This window comes from Lipotes vexillifer, unplaced genomic scaffold (genome assembly GCF_000442215.2).
Source record: "Lipotes vexillifer unplaced genomic scaffold, Lipotes_vexillifer_v1.1 scaffold313, whole genome shotgun sequence".
NCBI lineage: Eukaryota > Metazoa > Chordata > Mammalia > Artiodactyla > Lipotidae > Lipotes > Lipotes vexillifer.
This window is the reverse complement of record NW_006781950.1, coordinates 477,689-492,315: the sequence shown is the minus strand read 5'-3', so window position 1 is coordinate 492,315 and position 14,627 is coordinate 477,689. Positions and strand designations below refer to the sequence as shown.

Genomic DNA, 14,627 nt, shown 5'->3' with positions numbered 1-14,627 from the left:
CTTTCCCTCACAACTCCTCCTTGACAACAGGCAACATGGAGAGTAAGATTGGAGGGTGAGAAGGTACTTATCTGCTACCCATGAGCAAGGCAGTGAGAGCTGAGAGATTTCCCACAGATAATCTGTGAATTTTGTGATATAGTTGACTTCTGGAAGATTGAAAGTTGCTTGTGCTTCCATGAGAAAGGGGGGAAGGGAGCTTGGTTACCAAAAACAAAACAAAACAAAACTTTCCCTTTTTGCCTATGGTAAATAGGTCAGGTACTATAATAATAAACAGCTCTCTGCACAGGTGGAGTGGATAACCATCTCTAAGGTGTGGCTCCAAACAAACACCAGAGAAGGAGCCCTGACCCTAAAAGGACACTCCCCACCAGCTCAGTTAATGCTTTCATTTCAAAATAAGGTGAAGCCTAAAACGCAATGTGGGAAATACATTGACAAATTAGTAACTATGGTCTATGTTCATAGGGCTACAAAGTGCTTTCTCCTATTTTATCTCATATAAACTCTACATTAACCTGTGAAATAAATAAGCAGGACAGTCATCTTTATGCCCATTTTGTAGATGAGGAAACTGAGGTCAAAAAGGTCTAATTCTTGCTCAAGGTTACAGGACAAGTACATGACCCTGAGGACTTGGCTCCAAAGCCTCATGACTTTCTAATCTAGTGTTCTTTTCCCTCTGCCAGGTTGCATCAAAATTTCAGTCAATTTTGGTGATTGTTTCTAGACCTTCTCAAAGTTGGACTTGATAGCTGGATGGCACAGAAGTGAGACTTAGGGAGGAGAATACCATTGAGCAGGGAGTAAATGGAGTGGGAAGAGGACAGGACCAAGATAAATTTCATTTTCTACCCCGTTTTGCTGGAATACCATCCCGCAAAAAGTGCTCAGCTGGAAGGGAAGTTGGAGATGATCTCAGCTAATCCCTTATTTTACACAAGAGGCAACTGAAAACCAAAGAAGTAAATGGCTTTCTAAACAAGGTCACAGAAATTGTGGAAGAGCTAAGATATTATTTATTTATGATTCTAGGAGTAATATTTTAAATCATGAATGAATAGAAAACCAATTTTGCACATTCAGCAAGTTTGACTTGATTTCATGTCAATCTTGACTTTTTCATATTTACAAAAAGTCTGTTACCAAACTTGCTTTGCCTCTACGCAAAAGATTTTGCTTACAATTGCAGAGACTTCCTGAAGGTCATAGATGGATCCCAGATAAAGCCTACAGACAATATGGTCCCATGAAATGCCTCTTATAAATTATTTCAGATCCACACGCAATAATTACACCATTGCAGCAATTCCATTTCAGCTTGCCCATGTGTCCAAAAGAGTTTGAACACAAACATTAGTCAATACATAAAATCACTTTCAATCTAAACCTCATTGGGCAAACCCTTAACTTCAGGGCCTTTGTGAATTACATTTATTTGTCATGATTAATTTACGATATTCCATCTTTCCTTTTCCTTATCATAGCACCATAGAGAAATCAAATGGCACACAGAGGCTGGTGAACCAGAGAGTGGAATAGGCAGCACTCAAGACTGAAGGCCGCATTCCTTAACTAAAGTTAAGGAAGTCCTAAAAAAGATAGAGTACATGTTTCTTTAGCAATGTCATTGTCCTTTGACCTTTTGACCTTGTTGTCAATGTCCATTGACCTCTTAAGAACTTTACTGGGTTCCATCTCTGCACACCATGATCAGAGTTTCTTCTGCAGTTTAACAATCAGGTTGTAAAAATCCTAATCACGTTGCTTCCTTTTTAAAATTCTGACTGAACAGAGTTTAGCATGTTAGGCAGGAACCAAAGAAAATGAAGCTTTCTCTTTTCAACCATCTTGCCCTGTGATGTTTGTGAACACATTGTGAAGGTGACACTGGTTTCCCTGGCACAGAACACCTCCTTCCTGACCACAGAGCTGGTGAAGTTACCGTAATTTTCCTCTGAGCACGTTTCCTGTTCAGGCCCAGGATACCTTTCAACACATGGCCACCTGACCACTTCCTCCTTCTGCAGACTCCATAAGGGGCAGGCTGACCATAGGCCAACGCAGTGTTGGCCTCAGGAACGTGTAAGACGAACTGTGCTTTCTGGGAGGACTTGAATGCTCAACCATCTGTGGCTCTGGTAACTCTAGCTTGTGGCTTGGATTCATAGAGATGTGAGAAAGAGGAACACAAGACACTCAGACTACAGCATCTTTCACCATCCTCCTCAGTGAAAACAAAGAGAAAAACAACGCTATCAAACTTTGAATGGGGGCTTCCCTGGTGGTGCAGTGGTTGAGAGTCCGCCTGCCGATGCAGGGGACACGGGTTCGTGCCCCGGTCCGGGAAGATCCCACATGCCGCGGAGTTGCTGGGCCCGTGAGCCATGGCTGCTGAGCCTGCACGTCCGGAGCCTGTGCTCTGCAATGGGAGAGGCCACAACAGTGAGAGGCCCGCATAACACACACACACACAAAAAACTTTGAATGGCTCCAGACTCTCTGAAATCCATGTCAAAATGGGGGGGAAAAAATAGGTAATTCAGATTATGTTTTCAAAATAACTTTGTGGTCATTTCATCTAGTTTTCTGTTGACTGTCATCTTGAAACTCTCCTTATTTTCACAAGGAATAGAGATGTAAGGAAAGCCTCTCCAAAAAAAACAAAAAGTCTTTGAAAAAGCATGGTCCATATACGTATACATGGTCTCATTCAGGATCTTAGCAGAAAACAGATGGCACACTCAAAACTGGGCAATAGGAGGTGGGTTTATTTATAAAAAGACTCTTGGCAGTGGTTTGGAACCACAGGGGATAGTACTAGAACCTGTAGCTCACAGCAGCAGAGTTATAACCACGCTCAGATCTAAAGGGGCAAGGGGAGGAAGAGGTTCCAGAATCAGAAGGAAAAGAGAGTTGTGCAGAGGAGGCCACCATGACAGAAGCAATGACATCTATAGGGAAAAACAGTCAGGCCAAGAAACCAGCCCTGCCCAAGATTGCATATGCACAACTAGCAAGTTCTATCAAGCACATTAACTCTTACCAAGAGCAAGTGTGACTTTCAAACAAAATCTAAAGAGACCTTAGTTCAAACAAGTACGTACGATTACAGATGATAATAGAAACAGAAGTTGCTATTGGCCAGCACCAGTCTAAGCACCACCCTCAGCCTCGATCTGCGTTTCCAGACAGGCAGACACTGTAATGTAGGGGACCATCACCCTTGGCCTTTTAAAAAATTGTTGTGCTCCAGGCAACTGTCAGAAAGTAACTCAGAGGCCACATAGTAGCAAAAAGTCCCATCCAAGCACCTAGACCTAAGGCACTAATTATTGAGAGAGAAAAATTATCAATACAATCAATGAATTCTTTCTGAAAAGAAAGTTCAGTGTCAGAAAACTGTTCTGGTATTCTGAATTCTCTTCTCCCCTGACAAAGTCAAGCATTCACTCAGCAAATAAATAATGGGGTCTATAGTACTAGGTTCTTGGGAGATGGGAAGATGTAAAAGAAGAGGCAACCTCTTCCTTCTAGGAGAAATCCTAAAGCAGGTTCACGATTAGCTACGCTCCAAAACCAGGTTTGGTGTGTGAGCCCTGTAGAGGGTCACTGACAGTCACACGGAAAACCCCTTGTTTCCAGACAAGATGAGTCTGTTTCAGACTGGCCTTTTACTGGGCCATGAACTTTGGAGTAAATTTAGACAGGCTAAGGTAAAGGAAATGACCTTTAGTGTAAGGGTTTATTAGGAACAAGCTGAGCGTTCCATTTACATAGGGGGGAAGTAAGTGAAGATGGCTGATACCAATCATGGAGAACCTTTATAATGCCAAGAAAAAGGCACATGGGTTTTACCAGAAAGGCAATGGAAGACATTGAAAACACCTGAGCTGAGACTGGGATGGTAAGCACCGCTTTGGCAAGATTAGCACAGAGGGGCACGTGCATTTGCTTGGAACGAGGGCAGGGCTGAGGCAGAGACTGGTCAGGAGGCTGAGCCAATAGCATCAGTGCGAGCTCCTAGGGCCTGAGCTGTGGAGGTAGCAGCTGGGATAGAAAGGGTGGACAAGGTGTTGGTGCTGGGTTATGCTCGGTGATGGTGAACAGGAATCAAAATGACGTGGAATTCAGGGACTGGGTAAGGGACTATTAACAAAATTAGCTATGTGGAGAGAGGAAATCTGTTTGGAAAAAAAGCTGTTGGGTTTTAGATATGTTGGGTCTGAGGGGTAGGTAAGGCATCCTGGAGGAAAGGTCCAGGAGTTTGATGAGTCAGACTAGAGCTCAAGAAAGTCAGAGATAGACATGTACATTGGGATGTCATCTGTATTAGGGTGACAGTTATTATTAAACCTGCTAAAAAACCACTACCTGTACTACAACCCATCCCTACCACTCAGAGGCGCTACCCAGCAATGCAGGGTATGAGCACTCTAGGACCAAAACTTCCTAAACACAAAGCAACATAAACTTGGGTGTCATGTGACCCAGGCCCTACCATTCAAGGGTCTGTGTTGTCCTCTCAGATCCTAATGCTGGAAGAACCATCTGAGAGGACAACATGACAGAGCACCTTAATTTATATGAAAGAGCTACCTGTACCAAACCCCACCAGACCATTCCAAAAATCAAATTTTATTACCTTAAAAGGTTACCTGTAGTTCAGATAGCAGGTAATCAGGGCTTTATAGCTTTCTACACAAATATTATGACAGTAATCCAGCTAACAGATACCCACAGGTATCTAGAGACCTCACGTATTAATATATTATATCCTAAATACATATTTTAATCTGGTAACCAAATTTGGGAACCATATTTTCCTCCTGAGCCACCATCATTCTAAACCCTCATTCAAAACAACTCTGTAAAGAAGACAGTACATTTTTCCTGTCTGTTTCATTCTCCCTAAATCTTATACCTTTGCAAAGTCTGCTTAGGGCCACCTTAGCACATTCAGATTCTTCCACATAAGAGTCATGGCCTGGAAGTTTGAAAATAATTACTGTGTTAAACTTTAACATTATGTCGGAAGATAGGGGAGAACAAAGGCAATACTGTCCCCCAAAACTCTGCAGTCATTTCTAAGCACATTAGCGTCTAAGATGCTGGTTCACAATCTCTCCAAACAATTTCCAAGATGGCTGGTTGCAGTTCTTGTATTTTCTCTATCATATCGTAAGAGCATCCACAAAGGGGTGGGGTTGCCTTGCTAGAGCTGATAGAAGCTAGAGCTTTTATCCCACTTAAGAAGCATTTTTTGAGCCAGAAATAGACCTGAGATGCCTTCGCGTCCAACCCCCTCATATACCAGATGAGGAAATGAAGGCCTAGAAAAGTTGTCAGAGTGTAACAAACTAAAACTCTTCATTACATCCCCCTACCTTGATAAATCAGGGGTTTTAGATTTTGAGTTTGGAAAAAGAATAATAGACGTGGCCTCCCTAAAGTCAAGGGCAAGCTACCATGTCTTTTCTCTGAAAAGCACAGAGAGTTGCTAAGAGTAACATCCCTGACTGGAAACTGGAACCCTGCCTGTGATGCTGGGCAGGCTTGGTCTGAACCTTGTGACCCTGTTATCACAGCCGTGAGCTGAGGCCAAACCCAGCCACAGTGTGCAGTTTTGAAGACTCAAGCAAATTTACAGTACAAACAGGTTAACTCTTCAAAGTCGAGGTATATTCTATCCCAGTGGCCCTTGTTGAGACAGGTTTAACACTATGACCTGTCTTGAGAGAATCAAACATATATATATATATATATATATATATATATATATATATTTGCCAGTATGGAACCACTCATCTACCCTGGCTTCATCCTAACACATCTCTATAAATCTCTTCCCTTCTTCCCGTTCTTCTTAGACATTTGTCCTCCTCTCGCTAATACTCCCATTCTCCAAATCTCCATCCCCATCTCCTCAAGAAAACTGCCTCCGTTCTCTTGGTTTTCTCTCTCTCTTCCTCTTGTCTTTCCTAATAGCCCTCTCTCTCCTCCACCCATGCAACACACACACACACACACACACTCAAAACCAACACTTGGCTCCTTCCACCTATCGAATATAATTAAGTCACTCAGTTGCAAACATTTATTACACACCTACTGTGTACAAAATACCGTGGTAAACATTATAAGTGTTATAAGTTCCTGACTGTCTTCACTTTATCTGGCAATTTCCTCTCCTTTTCACTCTCTCAATTTTGTCCCCCTCCAACTTTTCTTAAACCTTCGAAGTGTTATCTTCCTTCCCCATCACTTGCCTAAACTCCGAAGCCCCAAATGGCTTCCTTTTATTTAACACTATGTCCTGTCTTGAGAGAAACAAACATATATATATATATATATATATATATATATATATATATTTGCCAGTATGGAACCACTCATCTACCCTGGCTTCATCCTAACACATCTCTATAAATCTCTTCCCTTCTTCCCGTTCTTCTTAGACATTTGTCCTCCTCTCGCTAATACTCCCATTCTCCAAATCTCCATCCCCATCTCCTCAAGAAAACTGCCTCCGTTCTCTTGGTTTTCTCTCTCTCTTCCTCTTGTCTTTCCTAATAGCCCTCTCTCTCCTCCACCCATGCAACACACACACACACACACACACTCAAAACCAACACTTGGCTCCTTCCACCTATCGAATATAATTAAGTCACTCAGTTGCAAACATTTATTACACACCTACTGTGTACAAAATACCGTGGTAAACATTATAAGTGTTATAAGTTCCTGACTGTCTTCACTTTATCTGGCAATTTCCTCTCCTTTTCACTCTCTCAATTTTGTCCCCCTCCAACTTTTCTTAAACCTTCGAAGTGTTATCTTCCTTCCCCATCACTTGCCTAAACTCCGAAGCCCCAAATGGCTTCCTTTTGGCCAAAACCAATGGCCTTTCCAAGTCGTTACGCACTTCTCCTTCCCTTATGCAGTCAATGCCATTAACCACTGTCTCTCTGGAAACTCTTTCCTCTTTTGGCTCTAGTAACATTCCACGATCCTCATTCCCCTCTTCCCTCCCCAAACACATTCTCTGTCTCCTTCACTAGTTCATCCTCCTCTTCAGCTGACTCCAAACCAGGCCTATTTTCCAGACTCCGTTCAACACTCTGCTTTTCTACAGTTATACCCTCTCCTTTCTATTAGCTATCCATTTCCATGGCTTCAATTTTATTCCAAAGTTGAGGATGCTTAAATATTTTATTCTTACCCAGTTCCCATGTCTTCAGCTTTGTACCAGACATCTTTCTGATACCTCAAGTCCTTACTTCAGAGCCAGTGTGTCTAAAGTTAAATACTAGTTTCCTCAGAACTCAGTTACACAACATCTTGATTTCAGGCGGAGACACCACCATTCCTCTTAAGCCAAAAATCTTGGCATCATTCTTTATCCCTCCCTCTCTTTCACAAACTAGGCACTAAGTCCTGAAACTTCTACTTTCAAAACATCTCTCAGAATAGTCACTCCTTCCTGACAAAGTGACAGAGTGTTCTAACATGATCTCCTGGTCACTAGTCTCCATACACTCTAGACCATCCTGCTTCCACGAACTTTCAGCTGTTTCCCAATATCTTGAAAATGAAGTTTGAATTTCTATTATCAGTATGCAATCCTTTGTTGGACCCGACTCTACCCTGCCTCTCCAAGCCTCTATACATTCAGACTGGTCAACTGTTCCAAGAACATGCAATGATATTCCTGGTTTAATTTCTTCATTTGTATTTCTTCTCCTTCCTGTGGCAACATGGCATTGGTAAGAACATGAACCCTGGAACAAGTGTGTATGGATTGGCTCAATTACTGTGTGACCACAGGCAAGTTGTTCTGTCTGTTTCATGCCTCAGTTTCCCCATCTTACAGACAAGATAATCATAGTAACTACCTCAAAGGATTTAAGGAAAGAATAAATGATTTAATACAGGGAAAACCACATAGAACAGTGTCTGGCACATTATAAGTGCAAAATAAATATTAGCTGGCAATTATTATTAATAACATCATGCATTCACATCCTATCTAGCTTTAAAGTCCAGCTTAATTCCCAGCTTTCCGTAAAAGCTTACTATTTATTTTATGCTGCCTCATTTTAGTACTAATTCATTCATTTCCTTCAACAAATATTTGTCCAACACCTACAATGATTCCTGCACTGTACATAGTACCAAGGTTATAAGGATGGATATGACATGATCCTGTCTGCAAGAAGCTCACAGTCTAGGGGGAAAAAACAGATGTATCAACACACAATAATGATTTTAGGAACCCTGATGAGGAAGGAAGTCCCTCACTTGGCCATGTAGGGTCTCAGAGAAGACTGCTTCAGATGAGAGGACTAGGGGACATAACAGATTACAAGAATAATATATGCAAAGCCATTAAGGCATCAAATAGCATGATGAGGTAGGAAACTGCCAAGTTTTATTTATCTGTTTCCAGCTGTTATATCCTGTCACATATAGTCTTCTCAACTAGATCTGAAGTCTGTAAAAGCACAGAGAACTTGATTAATTACACAAGCAGTTCTTGTGTGCTAATGAAGTCTTTATAGTTCTTTTCCTCTTTTTATATTCCTTCAGATCCCAACAGAGACTAAAATATAACAGAGGTTTAATAAATATTTGTTAGATTGTGTTACACTCCCATTGGGGGTCCTCTTACAAGACCGTAGTAAAGGCTGAATACCCAGGGAAAGCTTCCTCAGGGAGATGGATCTTGCACTAAAGACATAAAGTGAAAGTCAAGTAGGATTTGGATGTGTGGAAAGGGAGAGGGAATTCCAAAAGGAAAACAGCATCAGAAAGGTCATAAAGTGCAGGTGTGTGAGACACTGAAGAAACCCTCAGTATTTAGGTTAAGGATCTTGTATTAGGGTATAAAAGGAGATAGACTGGATAAGTAAAATGGGCCCAGCCTAAAAGCATCCCAAAATGTCAGGAAACATTGCGATGTCACCTTTCTATTAGCATCTTCGAGGAACCATCAACACAACTTCCTTTTCTATAAATTGAGAGATGTCTAAGTTCCCTCCCATCTCTAAAAAATGTCTGTGGTTGAATTCAAGAGTTCTGTGGATGCTTTGGCTTATCATTGTTTTCCATGAAATAAATTAGCATGGATAGGAAATCATTCACAGTGGTCCCAAACTGAAAGAGAAAAAAAATTCTGGAAAGGTTTCACAGTTCTCATTTTTAACTTCATTGTAGCTCAAACTGGGTTTTTGTATCAGTCACAGAACCTAAAATAGCACGTAGAAGATGTTAATAAATACCTATGGAATGAGCACATGAAAGAAGATCTGTCTTCCCAAAGCATAAGAAGGAGCAGGAACTTTAGAGAACAGTAACTTACTAACACCCTGCTTTAGTCCCCACAGGAGCCTCATGGTGGGAGGAAACATTCTCCTTCCCCTATGTGCCCATTCTCATCCACCTTCTATGGGACAGAGTCTGTGAATTGGAAATGGAACCCTCCTGGGCTCAACATTGCTGAAGCTGGTCTTAAATTATGTACCCTTATTATTAGTACTGTTGAATTTCAACACAAGTCGTCGGGTCACATGGAAGCTGCAAATACAGCCACAGTGATGTTCTGACACTTTATCACATGTCAAGTATCCCTAAGAAATGAAAAGCACAGCCCTTTATCTTCTCAAGTTTAAAGAAAAGAAACACCCACCTAAGTCCTTAACAGGGGAATCCATGTCATTGTTAAAAATGTAAGACATGTCACTAATTTAGATTCTTGTGTGAGAGAGTGGGTAATGACTAGGAGTTACTGTTATAACCAGTACATTAAGTGGTGGATTGTGAGCCAGAGAGGTGACTCAGATTGCAGAAAGGGGCTCACAATTAGATTAGAGGTCAGAGTGAACGGTGAGTGGGTGACTCTTATGACACCATCAGTAACCATTAACCTGGTTACCTTGGCAACCAGAGTCCCCAAGATAATAAAGATGATGACAAATGAAAAAGATGATGGTAATGGTGATGCAGAGATAAAGTTGCAGCTCAGAGTTAAGTAAGAAATTCACCACCACCATGCATTTGTCTTCCAAGAGTGAAAATATAAACTCACATAACCTGAATGGTCACACACAGAATTAAGATGCCTATGAAATCAGCATTGAAATCCTAAGGCCCAAGAAGTCTAAACTCTCTTTTCCACATCCTCTAATAAAGGGCTGAGTAGCCCTCGAACCCATCCAGGACACCTCTCTTCTAGTGTTGAGAGTCATTAAAATGAGAGTAATAAGCAAGAAATTAGACACCTACTTTCCATAGGGCTTGGGTTACATTCCCTCCAGCTTCTGGGACCAATTCTCATACAACCATTCTCAGACCGAAAGTTCTGGGTACATTTTTGGATGACAACATCATGTCATTGACCAAAAAGGGTCAAAGAAATTAACATAAAAGAGACATAGATTCCTCAACAAGTCTTAGAAAACCAGAGACCCCTTCAGTCTGTCACAAAGCCACCCAGATATCATTTTTTTTCCTGAAGTTCAGCTAAACTATCTACTGGGAAGAAAAGTCCCAGCCTCTGTGAAGTTTTATAGATAAGAAATGTCTTGAAGAAAAAGGCAAACAAAACTTTAACCAAGATGAAAAGGAAAAAGGATAAATAACTGCCCTGAAGGAGGGCCTGCCCTCTGATTTTCAGACAAGAAAGTCTGCAATGAACCATGTATCCTTATCAATGCCTATATGCATTAATAAAGAGCTATTGTTTTAGAGATGATAAACCACAAACGGAATTTTCTTCTGGCATGTTGGTGGCATAATAATTTTCATTTTGTAAACGTCAACACACTGCGTGCAGGCAGTACTTGGAGGAAGATAGCCACCCATGATAAAAGGTGAATGGTAGTCACATGGCATTTTGATACTCATGAAAATAGATTAAGGATATTAAAAAGGAGGAAGGTTTATGTTTAAAGGAAAGGCAGCGAGATCCTCCCCCACCCCCCATAGTAAAGGTTTGAATGTGAGAGATTCAGAGTAACGATCACAGATTCATTTCTTTTTCTAATCTATCCATGAAAATGACTCATTCTATTTCCTGGTATTGATATATTGGTATTAATTTTACATTCCTTGCTGTAAAAGTTCTTTCTGGATGGTTGCCTTTTTAAAAAAAAAAAAGTATTTTAGCGTGTGAAAGCAGAGTAAAACCAATTCTTAAGCAATGGCTACACTTTTGAAATGTCCATCAAATTTACTGGAACTGACAAAACACCCAGTCAATTTTTTAACAGTCAGAAGAACTGGCTACTGTGTATGGGGTGTCATGCAGACACAGCAAGCTGCTGGTTACATTGCATTTTCTATGTCCATCTTTCTACCTTACCTTCCCAAGCCCCGCCTTGGAGCAACACTTTCCTGAGAGAAGCAAATGATTCTTTTTGTGTACAACTTAACTACCTCAAAGGGGTCATTTGCTGAACTAAAAATAAGGTCTTTAATTACCTTGCTTTGCTGATGTTTTTTTATTAAATACCAATCATTTTCCTGCCCTCTGTGCCTCTCTCAGAAAAAGAAGTGCTGGGGGAAATGCAGAAGCACCGCAGAAACCAGTTGTGTTCGAACTGGCCGTTTTTGACAGTTTCTTTGCTAAGGTTTGGGAAGAAATGAAAAGAAATGCTCTTGTGGAAAAAAAAAAAATGTGTTGTCCTGATTTTTGCCTTTATCATGGATGATTAGCTTGCTGGAAAATAACCAATATTGGCTGAAAAACCTATGAACAATGCTATATATTATAGGCACACTTCTGTCATCAACCACGAATTGATTCCCTTTCAAGGGCCTGCAGTTCTATGCTGGATTCATGTTCCAAAATCCAACAAAACCCTCTATTGTGGATCTCAATTGCACAATTATCTGGTAGAAAACATGTCATGTTAGTAAAGAAACTGTGTGAGTTAAGGTTTTCTCATGCCTCCTAAGTCATACTTCTTTAATTTAGCCATAAAGATCTTTCTAGAGTGTTATTAATCATGAAGCATCAGGTTAGGTTTAAAACACTTTATAGAATAAGTATTTCAAGCTATGCTGTGAGGCAATGAGTTAGACTTATTAAATTAGTCGGGGGAAAAACTGTTCTTCATACACACACACGCACACACACACACACAAACACATACACACACATATCTCAACACAGACATAGAAATAGTCTCTCACAATCCTAGGGAGGACAAGTACACTGTGACCAGCAAATTTCCTTAACTGTCACTTCTTCATGGAGGGTGAAGACAGAAACAAAAAGCACGTGGAAGATTTTGCACCACTGATGAGAATGGATCATTAGACATTTTTGTATGTTGTAATTATTTTTTCTCATAAGTTTTCTTACTGGAAGAGACATTTTGAAAGTGCCTTCTCTACCCCTGTCCTACTTCATTAGATGGCCACTCAGCACCAAATCTTAAAAGTTTTTATGGGGGCAAGTTGGCATTTGAAAACTAGAAGTACCTCAAAGTCAAAAACAGTTTCCATGAGTGTGATCTCTTCACTGCTTTTCTAGCTGGATCCCCCTTTTAATAAATGTTCTAAAGGAAGAATATAAAGCTTTGAGTCTTACAAAAAATATCTTCAAAGGAGAGTGAATGAAATGATGATGGATGGCTCTCCACAGAGAAAAGTATTTTGTGTACAGTTAGCAATTTTAAAGTTTTCTGTCAGAGTGAGGCCTCTGTCTCTTTTCTGCCCATTCTTTACTGCCTAATAAATTAAGACATTTTAAATACTCTTTAAAAATAAATTTTAGAGATCCCTTAAAAACAAAGTTTTTTTTAAATCAATGTTGAAGATTCTTTTAAAATATACTTGGTAACTCTCAATACTGGGTTCCAGATACTGGAGCATAACCTGTCTCATCACCTGTTCATGTCTTTTATTATATCAACACCTTTTATAAAATACACACAATTTTGTAAACGTGCTTACTGGCACCTCAGACAACAAAATGGATGGGTATATATGTAGCTAGCGTACTTGTGCAGGTTGGGTAATTATATTCTTTGGAGGTCATGTACATGATATTTAAGAACAACAAAATATCATGCAGTCCCCACATTACCAAACTAAGTGAGAAAGAAAATGGAAGATACTGGCTTTTCAGTGTATCTTCAAGGGGAAAATAACTATCCTTATTTTAATATGCCGATTAACCCCTATCAGTCCAATTTTTGAGCCAAGTGGGACCCTTTTCTAACTCTGAGAACGAGTTGAACAAACATCTGACTCCAGCCCACATAAGCAACAAACTCTTTCTGTTTGGAATTGTAATTTTCCAAAGATGATTTAACCTTGGACATATCTGGAGCTAAGAAATTATAAAGCACATCATGTTAGGCGGAGTAGCACAGGCTCTAGCGTCAGACTAAAGTAGTTCAGACCCTGGTTCCAATAACTCCTATATGTATATCCTTAGCCAAATTAACATTCCTACTCCCATCTCCTCATCTGAAATGCAGTTAACTGTGATAGTGTCAAGTTTTTTAGTCTCGACCCATCACCACTGGAAACGTAAAAGAATTTCAACTAAGAAAACAGATTTCAGCCAACTGTTAAAAAAAAAAAAAACTAATTTATTAGCATCTGTATTGTACCAGCTTCTGTGACAACTCCAGAATTCATTCTGGCACTCATTCAGTTCAGGTAGACATGGTAATTACAACCAACCTTTATCTTGCTAGCCAAGCACTGACTGTGCTAAACATTTCACATGGATTGTTTCCTTTTATCCTCACAATGACCTTGAGATGAGGTTATTATCAGCCCCATTTTACAGGCAAGGAAACTGAGGCTTAGAGAGTTTAAATACTAGCCTAAGCTCAGCTAGCAAGAAATGGATCTGTACTGTGAATCCAGGCAGTCCAAGTCCAGAGCTTTCAGAACCAACCTGCTTACAGCAATTTCCTTACATTTCAAAATATATATGTACAGACAAAAGCTAACAATTCTTGGGACACTATCAACTGATAGCTAAATAAATCTGATTTAATTCCAAAGGCAGTTCATTAAAATATTTTGCTGGCCATAGTCTGAGAATCAGTGAGTTTCTAAATAACAGGTTGCCGTTCATAGCAAAAACTACACTTCAAATGCCCAAATTTCATGAGTTCGTTGAAATTTGAAGATGAACCAAAGACCGCAAACGAAAACGTTGAGGGAGGAAAGAAATCAAAATTGTTTACCTGCTACTTGAATTGAGGGGAAGAAGTTGAGAGCCAGGAGCAGGCTGAGGATCATCGTGCTAACAGTGGGCCAGGGCTTCCGCCCCTCCTCCCTGAGAAGCCCAAGTGTGAGGTGAGCTGGAGACGCACCTGAGCAACCTGACTCGTCATCCGCAGCCACCACCACCGACTTACTTCTCTCAGGGCACATGATTAAGGGACTCAAACCACTTACTTCCCTCGGGGCACATGATCAAGGGACTCAAACCTCAAACTTTTGTGACTGCAACATTTCACACAGGATATTACATTGTTTTGATGACTTTTGACTTTTCCTCTTCTTTTAAAGGCAAGTCTTTTCTTGTCACTGAAAGACAATGTCAGTCACTCTATAATGGGCTCATGGAAATCATTCTCTGTGGACGGGTGTCA

General features: G+C 40.4%; 1 protein-coding gene across 1 annotated transcript in view; it reads right to left on the bottom strand.

Annotated features, from left to right (window-relative positions):
- The window catches only part of CD28 (CD28 molecule), a 28,971-nt gene extending 14,551 nt beyond the window's left edge, over window positions 1–14,420 (bottom strand). Inside the window, exon 1 of the mRNA XM_007454884.1 lies at window positions 14,217–14,420. Within this exon, the coding sequence (XP_007454946.1) occupies window positions 14,217–14,406 (190 nt within the window). The 5' untranslated portion in view covers window positions 14,407–14,420. The remainder of the gene's footprint in view (window positions 1–14,216) is intronic.
- Between the last annotated feature and the right edge of the window lie 207 nt (window positions 14,421–14,627).